General features: G+C 35.0%; 2 protein-coding genes across 3 annotated transcripts; both read right to left on the bottom strand.

Annotated features, from left to right (window-relative positions):
* Positions 1 to 552: 552 nt before the first annotated feature.
* Positions 553 to 5,404, bottom strand: LOC135637313 (peroxisomal membrane protein 11-5-like). 2 transcript variants are annotated; one of them, XM_065149979.1, is made up of 8 exons: positions 5,260 to 5,404; positions 1,921 to 2,119; positions 1,759 to 1,833; positions 1,605 to 1,679; positions 1,430 to 1,510; positions 1,201 to 1,275; positions 944 to 1,117; positions 553 to 854 (listed from the first exon to the last, which is right to left on the bottom strand). In XM_065149979.1, the coding sequence occupies exons 2-8, from the start codon at positions 2,113 to 2,115 to the stop codon at positions 819 to 821; spliced, it is 711 nt and encodes a 236-aa protein (XP_065006051.1). In that variant the 5' UTR covers positions 2,116 to 2,119; positions 5,260 to 5,404; the 3' UTR covers positions 553 to 818. The 2 variants fall into 2 exon arrangements, with proteins under 2 accessions (XP_065006051.1, XP_065006052.1); XM_065149980.1 differs by having other exon boundaries at positions 1,921 to 2,181; positions 5,260 to 5,360.
* A 780-nt stretch (positions 5,405 to 6,184) lies between these two features.
* Positions 6,185 to 9,618, bottom strand: LOC135635390 (F-box protein PP2-A13-like). The gene is made up of 3 exons (XM_065146422.1): positions 9,081 to 9,618; positions 8,764 to 8,882; positions 6,185 to 7,024 (listed from the first exon to the last, which is right to left on the bottom strand). Exons 1-3 carry the CDS (start codon positions 9,408 to 9,410, stop codon positions 6,595 to 6,597), a joined length of 879 nt encoding a protein of 292 aa, XP_065002494.1. The 5' UTR covers positions 9,411 to 9,618; the 3' UTR covers positions 6,185 to 6,594.
* Positions 9,619 to 15,362: the final 5,744 nt, after the last annotated feature.

Below are 15,362 nucleotides of genomic sequence, written 5' to 3' on the forward strand. Positions count from 1 at the left end.
AGCTATTTAAGGCTATCTCTCCCTACCATCTACGTGGACAAAACATCAAGAGAGGAACGTTGGAGTGATTACAAATTATCCCCTACAAGATCCAAAATAAATGATAATTCTCGACTCTACATTGGAGGCTCTCTTAAAAAGACCTCAATGATTGATTTGAGCGTCAAAGGATCGAGTTAGAAATTTTTTTTCTGACATCAGTCTTAATATAGGGACCACCTTATGAGCCCAACATTTCTTCCTCACCTCAGATATTCCTATATCCTCGGGTTTCGACCACATAGAATTAACATCAATGATGATTTCCCGCTTCAATGCAATATAATCATTTGCATCACATATTTATGTACCCAAATTCTATATGGTAAAGGTAGAATTGTGAGTTTATAAAATTAGCTTATGAACAATTCGCTCTCACGTCCTCAGGTGCTTACAAGTGCTGGCTAATCTCTCTCTTCAATGATGCATCACACATCGAAGTCAAATGAACCTCGAGTCGGGTCCAAATTAAGAGAGCCCAAAGTACGTGTCCGTTGTGAAACAGATGCAGAATCACAGGAAAATGTTTGATTTCATTAGAAGGCACAAAAGCATAAACTTCTAACAGTATTGCATCAAAACCCTACATAAGAAGTACTTGACGCATTCAAACAGACGTAATTTCCAGAAACATCTACCAACGGTCATCCAGAATACATCAGTGACTTGGATTTTCATCTTTTATGGGTCTTTCCTCCTGATGTGGAGTGTTCTTAATAACATCTAAGATTATTTTTTGGCAGATAGAAATATCCAAGATTTAAAGACTGCCGCCACATTCATGCTTTCTTCTCCCTTGCTGGTGCAGGAAGCAACTGTGGCAAAGCAAAGCCAGCAAAAAACGGGGAATCAGAATTTTGCAGAGATTCTCTTGAAAAGTTATGGTTGATTTAGTAAGAGCTACCTGATAACAGGAAATGAGAGAAGTTACGAATCCAAGGGCTCCCGTCACTCGAGGTGTGATCTTCTTTGGGGCCAGTTGAAGCAGCCCAATGGCAACCACAAAATCCATGGAGGCTTTTATCAGAGCTAGCTGCCTTTGATTTAATTGCTTGATCTTGTTGTGGTACTGCTCATCCTGAAATTTCACGAGGAGAACATAGAGCATTTTGAACACAAAAGAAAACACCCAGAGATGGTGTGAATTATGGACAAACATACCTTAGATCTGTCGACTTGCTTCAGCTCCTTCTCTAACTTCGTCACTGCTGAAGATATTCTCCCAAGTTCTCCTAACTAAAGTTGATATAAGGTATAACTATGCTTGAGCAATAGATTATGGAACAAAATACTAACAAATTGCTGATACTCATCATACAACAAAGTTTGCCACGTGTTTTTTCAAAGATTTAAGTCCAAAAAGGTGAACATTCATAGCAACGACACAAACCTCAAGCAAAGTGGTGCATGCTGAAGATCCCATCCAACAATAAAGAGAAATTCTGCCAAGTAGCTCTGCACGCTCTTTATTCTTTGATACAAATGAATAAATCAGTCTTTCTACTTGTTTACATGTAAAAGAGGCCAGAAATTATAATTTCAGAGTTGATTCGGGAAGCACAAACCTTGTATATCCCTGTTCTGCTTGCCCAGACAATTTGATCCAAAAATAAGAATGTTGACAACAATGCATTTTTTGACTGCACAAATCATTTTGTAAGCTAAAAGCGGAAAGGACCTCCTGCAAATATACTGCAGAAAAAATTACTATCTACATACCTTTCCAAGTAAAATGACAGGGAGAGAAGATCCTGGGGATGGTGGAGTTATAAGAGCATGTAGATCGTTAACAAACTGCACATTAAAGAGATGAGGTTGCAAAAACATAAAAGCAGGAACCATTCAATCGTCTATTTCCAACCACAAAAAAGTAAATCTCACCTTAAAAAGTCGAAACACTTTACGTGCCAAGCTAGTTGTTTTATCAACATTCTGTGCGGTGCCAGGCTTTCCATTGCTCAAGAATTTTGAGCCATACTGGATAGCCCTACAAATCTTATCTCTTGCTTCAGCTTTATTCAAATACAAAACCAAGAGCGCAAGCTCTGCTCTTGTAGCATCTAATGTGATAGTCATGGGTCTGATGACCAATGATAGTACCCAATTTCAATCGTCAGTAGAAGGCAGTGTCAAAAGAAGAATCTAAACCAATTCCAACGATATTATAGACAATTTAATCAGATTTAAGATTATGAAATACAAAGAGAAACCTAGCAGACAAAAGTAATGAAGACATGTTTGAATGAAAGAATCCCTTTTATTTTAACAATTATTAAAATACAAATGTATCCGAAATACTTGGCAGATTTTTGTGCACAAGTTTAAAATATTTTTCCTGTTAATGAATGACAATATCTAATCATAGACAAGATGGATACTTTTCATTTTATGAACATGGTAGCATCAAAGGCTTCTAATGATGTTGTTTTATAATTTGGCTTCCATGCTTTACCTTATTGTCCCTGATATATCTATAAAAGGACATACAAAATATTAGTAAGTGTTGATATATTCTGGTACAGTACAATATGTTTTCCTACATACTAGTCATCAGACCAGCATAGGACAGTCATAAAATTGTGATAAATCCATGATGTATACCAATACACATATTTCAGGCTAGAGGCATAGCATATTGTTTGAGGTAGTTGCTTCCTAGTCAAGCAAGCTAGGTCTATCTTTAATGTTTTTCATCTGTAATAAAGCAAATAAATTATTTTATTATTAGGTATATCTAATATGTTGTCATCTGTAATATAGTTTGTTCAAATATGGTGTCCATTCTTCATAGCTATAGGTATATCTATTGCTTTGACTTGAAAGAAGAATTTGTGCCTGGACATAATAAAATAACAGATTTTAGTGTTCAGTTGGTAAATTTCCATCTTGTAACTAGTTCATAGCAAGCAAGTATTTTGTCCTTGGTGGCTTGTTCATGAGTCTAATCTGCTACACTTAACAAGTGTATCAAAAGCAGCTAGCCATACAGCCCTGCAGTAAAACAACTTACAAAGACAGAATTTTAGTTTTCGTTACAAAGTGTCTCACTCCACAGAGACACCTTAAATTGTTTAATGATCATAATAAATTTCTCAACAAAGAGCAACTAAAATTGTATTCAGAAAGTATCATTTAATTTATGATAACATATAGTCTATTATAGATGTAGGAAGAGATCCGATACTATTTTGACAAGCAAAAGACTTCTTTTATGATAACAGAGGAAGAAAAAGAGAAAAGAAAATATAACAATAGTAAGTGAAAAATCGGGAAAAAAGATAATTACACTACTCATTGTGTCTCAAAAAATAAATTCCAGTGATGCGGGTCATACACCTCCACACATTTCATATGTGGATGACGTGATCGTACCATTGGAACTTAAAATATGACCTCACACCATTCATAAGATAATATAATTTTAATTAATTAATTCTATGATTTATTCATATCCCAACTACAATCCCTTTGTAGACCCCAATTACAAGAAAAAATAATAAATAAAAAAAGATTACGATTGTCTCGATGCAATCAATCATCTTTTTTTTTACTTCTCTGAAAAAAAAAATTAGAGACTTGATCTAAAGAAAAATCTCTTTTTTTGATGATATATCTGATTGAAAGACTTTCATCCATCTACAATCTGATTGAATTTGATATCTTCAATCAAATTCAATGTTAAACTACTTGTTCATTAGGATCATCAATCAGACCAATTATTGACTCATTCCTTTTTGTTTGGCTTTCTTGTTTCTTCTTTGGCAATCGTGATAACATATATAGCATTGTAATAAATGTTCTCATGTGAGAAATTTACAAAAGAAATCCTAAAAAATATTATTCAAGAAAAAAAGAATCAAAATGGTTCCACATCAAGTATACTACTAGATTGTGTACTAAATATAGACATAAGGTCTTATACTTGCATCGCCGGCCAGTGATAAACAGTTATGATGGACATGGACTACATCCATGATAATTATCTGTTGCCTGAGTTAACTGGGTATCCTACTAAGCAATCAAATTGATCTACATTCTAAAATCTTTGATTCTAACAAAAATCATATGTATGTTTCTTTTTGTGAGATTCGCCAGAGTTTCCAATTGAGAAGTTTACTCATAAGACATGCTTGATTGGTTCTTCATTTTTATGCCATGTTAGTTAGAATCGCTATTGACAGATGTCATGAAGTTCAGACTTTGTTTTCCTCATTTTTACTATTCCATTGATAATGTGTAAATATCATCAAGACAAACAAATCTTAAGAAATAAACAAAAAATGATTGCCCATTGATGTCTCTTTCCATAATTATCCAACTTCAAATATGTGAATGCTATCTTCATTAATATTGCCTTCATGCTAGATGACAGAGAATCCAAAGCTCTAATACTAAATTCTTGTCTATCTTTTGTTGACCATGCCATGAATCTTCTCCTGATATTGCTAAATTTGCACTTTATGTTGAGATTGGTATTAGTTTTTCTTAGGTTAGAACTGTATTTTCTAGCATGTCTCAGTAGCACAAGTTCAACACTATATCAAATAAACCATCATCAAATGAAACAGTATGATCAGCAAACAACAAGCATCGTGAAAGTTCATGTAAAAAATACCAGGAATTTGATAATCAAGAGTAATAACTAATAACAATATCTCAATCATGCTGTTATCTTGAGACCTGCCGATCAGAGTATCACGTTTGCAAACGAGATGATAAAAAAAAATGGCGCGTAATTATGCTTGGATGGCAGAATCTACAAATGTCATTTTTAGGGCACAAAATGTTGGGAATACACCCCATCGAATTTTAACATGCTTTGACCGTAGCCTAACGATTAGAAACATGGAAGGCATATAAATCGATCGCGCAAGCTGAACAAAAGGCACATGTACGAACATATCATCGGATCATATATCACATCAATCACTGCTAGGGATCCACCCATTACCACCACAAGTACTCGATTCATGAACTATCGATTGTTAAACCGCAAGATGACGACGGAATAAAGCTAGCGATCTAAATATCGCACAAATCGCAATCCATCCATGATGCGCACAGAACGGGGCAACATAAATCATAAATCGGAGAATTGGCAATAAATACAAGACAAATCACATAGAAAAGAAAATTCTCCAGAAACAAATTAATAGTTCCCAGATCTCGTTAACGGTTGATTGAATCTTGCGAGAAGAATGGGGCGAGCGAGAGAGATACCTTGAAAGAAGCGGAAGAGGAAGGAAGAAGAGCTACAGGGATTCGTTGAAAGGGGGCAACACTACCGCCGCCTCCGTATTCTATTAAGTCACTTTGTTTTGGCGATGAGAGAGAGAGAAACGAAACTCTTTCAAAAATAGACTGATGCTTATCTGTCTATTTTATTTAGTCATTTAAACTACCTGATCTACCATTGGAACCACTGCTGGGCCCCAGCAAGATTTAAGTTTGAGCAACTCATCGTCCAATAAGAGGACAGGTACGTCCGTCAATTAAGAAGAAATCTTGAGGAAGCGTGACGTGCCGCAGGCTGGGTGTTGGCCTGCCGTGTCATCAAGTTCCTTCTCTTGGATTTGGTGCGGCTAAAATGAGGCGCCTCATACAGCCATCACCATTTTTATATGACCTGTCACGTAGGCATTTGGGTTGATCGGTGCTCGGTGCGTGGTATAAGACTGCGAGATTTCGATGGCACGTTTTGATGGAATGCTGCTATAGGGGAAGCAATATTTAAGTTTATATGCATCTCCAAATTCACTATCGGAAGGTAAGAAAAGGCAAAGATTAATTTCCCAAAAATCATTACGTTGATCGAAGTGCTAAAACCTAACATTTCATCGATTGGTACGGTTAAATCCATCAATCAAATGTGTCGAGTGTAGGTTAGTTTAGTGAGTAAAGAGCCTGATAATTTAAACTTATCATAGGTTAAATCCATCATGCTTTGATTCGGATGATAATAGCACTATAATCTTAAAAATCTTGTCCTGACATATGAACATCTTCAATACAGACAAAAAATAATAATAATCAAGATGACATGACATTTTATTCATCTCTATTTTTTGCTCGGTGAATGCAAAAGTTTATTGGAGAAAGAACCTTTAGCTTTAGCATATATGATTTGGTAGAAGTCACAATACCATGAAAATGAATGACGGATCATATACAATTTACCTCACAATTACATCCGGCAGTGTTGTGTGCACGCGACGCACGCACACAAAAGTATACATTAGTGTGAGAGCACTGAGAACAACTTGGGTGCATGAAAGATTTATAACTGGATTACATCCGTCATAGCCGAAACCATGTCACTCAATTTGCCTAAACTATGTAAAAGATTTACTCAAAGAAGTGTCCTTTAGAAGAAGTCTTGGTAGTCCTCGAACAAAACCATCACCGAATTCTCATTCTCAATAAAAATGAGAATGGGGACTCATATACAGACATTGCCATGCACCCTATATAAATATGACTAGGGAACAGAGCGAACTTGCTACCTTCTACTGTTCCTACGTCGAGGTTGTTGTTTAGAGACCACACTCAAAATGGTTATAAGCTGGAGGTAAAGATTTTTTCCTGCATGAATCCTTTGGGATATATCAACACTGAGTCGACGCAGATGCCACCCTTTGTGTGTGTACAATCAATTTGCGTCATTGAGAATTCGAGCTTGGTTGACACATTCGAGTTTTCCACAACAAAATCTCCAGCATGGCAGAGGATCCATCTCCCAGGTTCATCTAAATAACGATGAGATGTAGCAATCTGACCCTCTGAAGTTGACAGCTGAAAGTGCACTGGTTTTGTATCCCATCCATGGACATGTTCGAAGCTGCAGATCCGACGGCCAAGTCGCTTGGAGATTCGACCCAGATGGAGCCGGAAGAACAGGCTGTAAGCACCAGCAGGGAAGCAGAAATCTATTTGCCCATCCACCTCGAACCACCAAGTTTGCTGAAGATAAGCAACTGTATGGAATCTGCAAAGAGAAAATTCAAGGTAAGTCATATGCGTTTTCACTTAGAGCAGTATGTTATCAAATGCATCAGGATCACAACACTAGAAAATTAAAGGTAAGTCATATGTGTTTTCAATTTCAATCAGCCTATACCAACACCAACTTGATCAATACATCATCTCATTCTGATTGAGTAAATTCAATTACTGGTGCATAAAGTTAATTAAAATGACAAATATATATCCCAAAGAAAGCAAGACAACTTCAACCCTGTCAAACCCTCAAAAGAGGTGACACTTCTGCAATACATGTAACAAGCCCACGCACATCAACAGAATTATTACCATTGCAAAGAGGCGGTACAAGGCAAAAGAAAAGAGTAGGAAAGTATCAATATGCAACAGCATGGCTGGAAGAAATCTTCTTGCTTTCTAGATAAATGACTAACAAGCTTACTTCAAATCCACACGATTAAGTATGCACTAGTCCTCATCCACATAGTACAAGATGCAATTGCATAAAGATTACCACAGTTTAACAGTTAAAGACAACATCAAAGACAGAAATTTAGGTGCAGCTTATTTCATAGGAACCAATTCACCAATAAAAATATTAATCGTCAGTCCTTATCTTTTTAAATAAATTGGCTTTACGAGTCCATTGTCATTCACCACAACTCAATGACTCAAAAAGACATCCCCTCTCAACCTAATATCAACAACTTTGTGCTCAATTCTCGGCTAACCTCAGCAAATCTTGTCTTTTTTACAATCAGAGGTTGGAAATCTATTATAGAAAGGAGTCCACCATCAGCAATTCTTGTTTTTCCTTCATTTCACTTTGTTTTCTTTAAAATGTACTACAGAAGAAGCAATAATACCAAGACACGAATACAAAGGAAAGACATGGGACGTCCTGAAAAGCCACCAGTAAGCTGTCAAGAATCTGAAGTGCTGGAAGAAGGATGAATGGAACTTTTAAGAAATTTTAAACGAATGGGATATCCCAAAAATGATAGAAAAACGACCACATTTAATCCTTTCTTTGCTCGATGTATTACATGTTCATTTCATATTAATACACATGGTCATTTTCCAACAAATAATGATGTCTGCCTGCAACAGTGTCTGGCATTTCAGTCTAACCATGATGATTAATATACAGGAAGGTGATCTTATAGCTGCATTTGGAAATCGCCTAATATTCCTAACTACCGAAATCAGCTAGGTAAAAATAAACCTAGATAAACCACATAAAGATTGCCCACAAATTCTTTAACAAAAATACATCTGACAGTTCTTCAACAAAGGAGAATGGCCAAAAATCATATATAATCATGTATGCACTATGTGCAAATGCCAAGAATTTCACAAAACCCAGCAAACACAGAATTATAGATATGAGTGAACCAATCATGTAAAATAGGGTTAAACAATCTTCTATTTATAGATGCCTGTTCAGACAAACTTTTGCAACTGTGACAAAGCCAAGCAAGATTGACTTTTTTTTTTCTTGCAAGGCAAAATTGACTGAGGATATCGAAAGAGAGGTTAAGTAGATGATATGTTCGAAGTAATGTTTAGGAAGATCATTTTTGGACTACTCAATTCCACCTTTAAAAAGATTGTTTGATTAGAAAGAAAATAAAGCAAAAACTACATCACATCAAGTAATCAGACAAATTAATTGCCTATCATCCGTTGAAATAAAGAGGAACAGAACCGAATCAAATAACAATTAGCGCCATTCAATTGATGTACCTGGATTCGTCCGTCGAGATATGATTCCAGTATCTTCTGTCATCAATCCCTGTAATAAGCAACGCCTTTGAGGAAATTGACATGCAAACGCCACCCCGGTTCTTTTCAAGCCAGAATTCCTTAAATCCAAAGTAAAAAAAACATAAATTAAGCCCTAAATTAGGAAGAAGATGACCAATTTATTCACTTCCTTCTACAGAATTATACAAGACAAAATCCATTTTAACCCAAAGATCCAAGTGGTCGACCACACAGATACCTACCTAAAACAAAATTTCGTATATCCATAGAATATAATCAAGAAAAAAAAATCTCACCATGGTGCCCCCATCGAGGGGATTCGGCCGGCACAGCCGCGCATAAATCTCCTTCAAGAAAAGGCGCCGCTTTCTGCTACTCGGGCTCTTCCCACCGCAGGCCAATTCCATCAGATGCACGTAGTTCTCCGGGAGCTTCGCCTTCCAGACGAAGTCCGCCGAGGCAGCGCCCCGGAACGTCCGGCTGAGCCGTGCCGCACGGCAGATCTCCGGGGGGTCGAGGTGGAGCAGCACAGCGGCGACGCAGCTTTCCGGCAGGTCCCCGAGCCCCGTCTCGTGGCCCCCCGTCTCCCCATCCGGCCCCGTGATGCTCGACGCCCCGGCGCCCATCGACAGCACCAAGCCACCCAATCCGAGCACGCAAAAGATATCCAATCCGCGGCAACCAAAAAACAAAACAAAAATCAGCGCTCCGTAGACGATGAACAAGGACGAAGCATTCGGCGCCGGTTCCGGATCTGTCAAGACCGCGAAAGGAGGAGGAGGAGGAGGGTATCGAGGGAAGCTCGATCGGGCGGCGAGGGAAGAGAGGCGCAGACGATGGGAGGCGGAGGCCAAGTATAAAGGCGCGATGACGGGGACAGGCGAAATGACACAGATACCCCTGCAGCATTCTGTTGAACGGCGACCCGTCAACATGTCGCGGTGTTTCCGGACCATGACACGTTGGATCGCGTCAGCAGCTACGCCCAATTGTTATTACCGACCGAGTGGCGTAAACAAGTAAGCGCGTTTTCCCCCTTCCCCTTCTGAGAGAGTTTGGTATCGGCCGACACAACAAAATTCACAGTTACTGTATTATTTATTATATATCTCATATTCGAGTCCATTTCCAAAAAATATATATTTTTTCTTTTTTTAAAAAATAAAATATTATTTATTATTAAATGAATTAAAAATATAATTGAATCATGGCAAGGATGCAGAGAAGAATGGGATAGAAAAGGGTTACGTCTTACCTGTCACAACACAATTAATTGGATCCATAAAGTTGATGCTCGATTGAGATACCAGTTTGTACACTTATCGAAAGCCACCTCATGTCTAAAAAGAGGACAAATATGTTAGAATCGCCTTTCCAGTTCTATGATTGAACAATTCAATCAAAGAATAGCTTAAATCTTACTACTGTCGATGGAAATCTTACAAAACCTGCTTCCTCATAATCTCGGTATCTCGATAAGATGAATTTTGAGTGATAGACTAGAGATTCAACGACAGCCTTGCCTCTAAATTGACTAAGTAGACTCGATGCATCCATTCTTTCTTCCAGAATTCTGACGTTGACCAGATCCCTTAGTGAGCGTCGGATGCCACCAAAATAGATCAATTGAATTTTCCAATCTACTTAGTCTGGAGGCAAGACTTTTCCCATTCTAAGGTCAAATAAAATTTGGTATAGCGGACTACCGTTGAATTTTGAATTTATCACCAAACGGCTAATTATAGGTTATTCCTTATATTTAGATCCTATTAACATCACGATCTTTGTACTTAAAAAATTTGTATTATGTTCCTTATAATTTTAAAAATAAAATAAATAATTATATTTATAGTAACGTTATTAGTTGTATTGATAGAAAACACATGTTAAATTAGTATGAAAATGATTAGTAAAAAAAATAGTTTTAATATTTCTTATGTTTCTAACGATTTTATTGATGAAAACGTAATTTTAATATTTTTAAAAAAAAGATATTAGAATTATCCTTTTGTCCATCGTGTCGATCGAGTTACATATTATGTTTTTCATCAATACAACTTATGGTGTTAGGACAAACAAAATTATTTATTTTAATCTCAGAATTATAAAGATTTTAATATAATTTTTTTAAATATAAGAACCATGATGCTAAAGGATAATATAGATAATATATAATTAGTTTTATCGAATGGAAAGAAAGAATGATGATTAGAGGGAGTCTAAAGGAGCAAACAATTTAATTATAATATGAGAGAAAAAAGTGAAACCATGATTTCAACCCATAGATATCAATCCACCTTGAATTATTTGCCAACAGTACAATATGTTGTTAGAAATTAAGGAGCACATCAAATTAATAATTTGATGTTTCCCTCATGTCATTATTAATATACTCCAGCTTACATAAGTTATTTCTCTAGCCACATGCTTGGCACTCCACTTCGTATACTAAACAATATTAGCAATGCTTAATCAATGAGTGAGGACACTATAGGAAAAAGAGTACAAAATTATAATTATTATTATCTCAAATGTAACAAAATGAATCCAACAAAGCACCACCGAAAGGGAAGACAATGAGGCACCAAAAAGTCATGGACAACATAAGCTTCCTTTGTCCCTTCCTTTGATCTTTTTTTAAGTACCCTTTTGAAAGTATGGCGTGCACTTCTTTCTTTACATTACATTTGCTGGTCATAAAAAGAATGCATGGAAGTTGATGGGAAGCAATGGTGCACCAAATGGCCACCACTTCATCTTTTACTGGTTTGCTTCCATCTTTGAGTCTCTTCTTGTTGCTAGTTTTCCGCGTCATTTCCATCTTCTACTGCAAACTTTCTTAGGACATGGTTGACTATGGAGATGTAGTGGCAATTAATGTCATTGTATGCCACCAACAACTACCAACAACTACGAGCTAAAGGAAACCATGGTTGCTTTTTCTTAGTTTCTATGTGGGTGCGCATCGAACAGTGGCTATAAATAAATACAGTTATTAGAATCGAATGGATTTGTCCAATAATTATTAGAGTCAAATGGAGTTGTCAAACAAGTTTCAATATCCTGACGTAAGAGATATTATTGATGTTTGAGATTTGATTGGAATTTATATGTGTTAGAAAATTAAATAGAACCAAGAAGATTTGAGATACTGGAGCAAATATCGACTTACATTAAAAAAAAAAAAATTAAGCTCAAGTGCAGTTTTTAACATGATCTCTTCGACTCTTTAGTTAATCATAAAAATAAAAAATAAAAATTTTAAGTAAAAGTATATTTGACCTCAATTATCATGATCCAATGAGATTTTATAATCAATTTAATAAGAAAAAATATTCTATGATATGAGTAAAATATTTTTTAAAAAAATTACCGACTATGGAAAGTCTTGATTGGGGTGAGCATTTCCTATATCATATCTAAATAAAATTTATGATCGATTAGGTTAAAATTATAACTTCAATTAAATTAAAATTATTTAAATATTTATTTATAATTATTAATAATATTTTTATATCTCTTTTATTTTTTTATATCACTAATAATAATTATTTCTCATATGGATAGTATGTATCTGACTCAACTCTCTTATTTTTTAGAAGCTCGTTTTATACCATGAACAATCTTTTTGTTTACTAAAAATTAGAATTATTTAACTTGTTAGGTGTTAATAATGATTTATATATTAGATTATATGATCCTATCTAATTATATAAGATATATTTTAGATATAATTATATTTAACTAATAAAAAAAATTTAATTATGGTATAATTTCTTAGAAGATAAACTTGATGGAAGAGACACTCTTAATTACTTATCTTAGACCATCTATTTTCGTCTATAAATAAACAAGACATCCTAAGGACCTAAAATATAATACAACATATAGATACGTAATATTATCGAGAGATTATAGATCTTTCCTTAGTCACATGAATCAATCAACGAAAGACTACGTATCTTCTCTCATCTTTTTTTTATCTTTAATCCATTATTCATAGGGGTCCTATGAAAGATAAAAAGAGAAAGAATATAAATCTAATTTTTTTTATATAGATCAACATTACTATATTTTTCGAATCAGTCTAAATAGCATAAAAAGGCTTAGTCTACTTCTATCTTTAATGCAAGCCAAAGTTAGTCAATTAGCTTTTAAGTTTGGATTAAGAGAAGAAAGTATGTAAGCGAGATGTTAAAGAAGAAGTCAATAATCAAACTAGGAGAAGACTATAGAGAATAAAGTAAACAAGAAGAGAATGAACATGGTAATAAATAAGAGCAAGTGGTAAAGTAAAAGATAAGTTAATTCTTTAGACAACAAACAATGGTTGCGAAGCCATTATGCGTTAGTAAGAGTTGTTATGGAGTATAGTGTTCATTAAATTTAGATATATTATTATTTAATTTTAGATTTTGACATTAAATTTTTTTTGCATAAAAGTAGTATAGAAATTATTTTTATGCTTACATTATAATGGTCCTTTTTTGACCTACATAGATTTTTCAAGAATGTATTTAGTACTTTGTATTTGTAGTAGCTAACTTCCAATTTTGTAAACTAGTGTTGAGCTTCTAATAATTTATTAATTAATATTTTTAAGGTTTTATTATAATTTAATAATGAGTTATAGACAAGTATAAAGGATGATTACTCGAGATTATTAATAAATTTTGTCCAAACTCGAATATAAATATAATTAATTATTTAACTATTTATTTCAAACTAAAATACGATCATACATGTTTTATTATTGAGTCAAGTCAATAGGAATGTTATCCTTAAAATGGTTGGATATTGCTTTAGGATGACTCTTTTACGATGAGTCTCTTATTATATTATGAACATGATTAAACTATTGACAGATCCAAGATTAAAAAATATTTTAGATTTTGAACCATAAATGAAAAGCTATTACTTAAAAAGAGAGTGATAATGAGAATGTTTGATTAACCCACAATATTGATCATATAAATATATTCTAAATTCAAATATAATGATATAAATAAAACATATACATATGTCGAAAGGATCAAACCTACAAGTGTAGTTATCTCATGTCAAAAATGATAACAAATAAAATATTTGAGAATTTTACTGTCCATTGTTTTATTCGAACATGACATCCAAACTCTGCATTAAAACCGCAGCCCAGCAATCGCTGCATCTCAAATCTTTCTTGGCAAACATAATATCTCCTCCAAATGCCATGGCACCACGTCCTCCGATGATTCCAACCTCAAACATCCTGTGAGGTTGGTCATCCCATCACCGTCAACGCGGAAATATCTTGTGATTCGACAGTGAAGTCAGAGTCGGTCGGCAAGTGACACGAATCCATCATAGATCCTATCATCATTCTCGTCGCACACTTGACATCGACAAGGGTGCCTTTTGCCCGATTCCAAACACCACCTAACAAGAAGCAGCGGCAGCAGCAAAAAGAGCAACGCAATGGCTGTGCGAACAGTGAGGTAGGGCAGGCCGCACACACGCACGCAGCAAGGAAGGCTGTGCATGACATGATGCTGGTGGCGGAGATGGCATCACGACAACTGGGGCGGCTGCGAGCATTCCGCCTTTTGCATCAGCTTTTCCGGTGCCTTTAGATTGTGAAAGCTGCATCACCGTCACCGTTTCGGAGGTTGAGATGATTTGTCCCAGCAGCCATTGTCGGACGCAGAGGACGTGTTCTCCACTCCGTCTTTGCCTTGTTCTTTGCCTTTGCTACCTCCTTTTTCTTATAATAAGAAAAATTAAAATATTTCATAATGAAATCGAAAGGATACTATCCGTTTGTGTCAACGCAAACACAAACTAAAAAATAAATAGGATGATATATATTCCTTCAAATATTAGAAAAATCATCGATCCTAGTTTGAGTGGCAATCAGTTTGCTATATAATTCTTTTCACAAAATACATGTGAGATGACTCATCACAAACATTAGTTATAAAATATTCCTAGTACTATTCAAAATTTATCGTGAAAAAAGAGACTATCTATTTTTTTTATATCAACCATCATCGTAAAATATATCTGTTATTCGGTTGATAAAATTGCTACAATTCGAAAATATAATAGCAGCATTATCCAATCTTCGTCATAGTTTAATTTAATCCAATCAATAGTCAACTTTCTTCGTATAGCAAAGTAAAAGAAAATCCTAATATGTCACTAAGTTCAGTCGACTTCATTATATCATATCATATCATATCATATCATATATATATATATATATTAATGAATGTTCATTTGAAAGATAATAATAATAATAATATTTTTTATAAAAAAAATTTATGATAAATTATTAAAATCTTTATTAGCTAAACTAATTAATATGATGATTGTAATTGAATATATGATATTCTTTTCAAGACTAAGGTACACTGATTAGATTTGTGGTGTCATGGAAGAGAGAGAAAATTTCTCATGTTGTAGTCCATCTCCAAGACTGGCACAGAAGAAAAAATCTGGTTCAGACTGCTACTGTCTGCGTTTCTTTGGATCAAACGATACAAAGCACGAGAAAGTGACATCAGGTTAAAACTAGATGGATGATGGAGACTCTTCTTCGA

Source organism: Musa acuminata, chromosome BXJ3-4 (assembly GCF_036884655.1).
Source record: "Musa acuminata AAA Group cultivar baxijiao chromosome BXJ3-4, Cavendish_Baxijiao_AAA, whole genome shotgun sequence".
Taxonomy (NCBI): domain Eukaryota; kingdom Viridiplantae; phylum Streptophyta; class Magnoliopsida; order Zingiberales; family Musaceae; genus Musa; species Musa acuminata.

What these genes read in the sequence shown, in the direction of transcription:
- LOC135637313 (XM_065149979.1), bottom strand. Translation starts at nt 2,115, where the DNA reads ATGACTATCACATTAGATGCTACAAGAGCAGAGCTTGCGCTCTTGGTT. An exon ending in CTGTCATTTTACTTGGAAAG is followed by an intron (nt 1,680 to 1,758) that starts GTATGTAGATAG and finishes TGATTTGTGCAG; the next exon opens with TCAAAAAATGCATTGTTGTC. An exon ending in AGCAAGTCGACAGATCTAAG is followed by an intron (nt 1,118 to 1,200) that starts GTATGTTTGTCC and finishes GTGAAATTTCAG; the next exon opens with GATGAGCAGTACCACAACAA.
- LOC135635390 (XM_065146422.1), bottom strand. Translation starts at nt 9,410, where the DNA reads ATGGGCGCCGGGGCGTCGAGCATCACGGGGCCGGATGGGGAGACGGGG. An exon ending in CCCTCGATGGGGGCACCATG is followed by an intron (nt 8,883 to 9,080) that starts GTGAGATTTTTT and finishes TTTGGATTTAAG; the next exon opens with GAATTCTGGCTTGAAAAGAA. An exon ending in ATCTCGACGGACGAATCCAG is followed by an intron (nt 7,025 to 8,763) that starts GTACATCAATTG and finishes TTCTCTTTGCAG; the next exon opens with ATTCCATACAGTTGCTTATC.